The 451-nt window shown below is 45.2% G+C and overlaps 1 protein-coding gene across 1 annotated transcript; it reads right to left on the bottom strand.

Moving 5' to 3' along the window:
- Positions 1 to 3: 3 nt before the first annotated feature.
- Positions 4 to 445, bottom strand: LOC109131906 (histone acetyltransferase HAC1-like; the record flags this gene model as incomplete). The annotated part of the gene is made up of 1 exon (XM_019243080.1): positions 4 to 445. A coding segment is annotated over one exon (442 nt), but the record flags the coding sequence as incomplete, so codon positions are not given.
- Between the last annotated feature and the right edge of the window lie 6 nt (positions 446 to 451).

The following is a 451-nucleotide window of genomic DNA, read 5'->3' as shown; positions in this document are numbered from 1 at the left end:
CTCCAACAGAGAGGTTGCTAAAACCGTTAATAGAGTCTGAAGCCATACTCTGCGGATGCAACATTTGCTGTATCTGTTGGCTATTTTGAGGAACTGATGTGCTCATATCACTCTGACTTGTGACGGGGAGAATCTGAGAACCGGCATGACGGTCTTCTGCATTGTTCTGGTATTGATTCTGAAACTGAGAAAGCTGGAATTGCTCAGGAGTCTGGGAGTGGATAGACTCGCTAGGGTTCTCAATTCCTGGTTCGTGTTTAACGTGTGTAACCATGTCAGAAGCCACACGATTTTGCCCAAAAGCATCATGACTTATAAATCTCTGTTGCTGCTGGCTCTGCTGCTTTAATTGCCGTTGATGAAGAAACTGTTGCTGCTGTTGGTGAAACTGATTAGGTTGTTGCTGAAACCGATTAGGCTGTTGCTGAAACTGCTGCTGTTGATGTGACTG

The sequence above is a fragment of the Camelina sativa genome, unplaced genomic scaffold (assembly GCF_000633955.1).
Source record: "Camelina sativa cultivar DH55 unplaced genomic scaffold, Cs unpScaffold07835, whole genome shotgun sequence".
Classification (NCBI taxonomy): domain Eukaryota; kingdom Viridiplantae; phylum Streptophyta; class Magnoliopsida; order Brassicales; family Brassicaceae; genus Camelina; species Camelina sativa.
The sequence above is the reverse complement of the archived record's forward strand: the minus strand, read 5'-3'. Positions and strand labels throughout refer to the sequence as shown.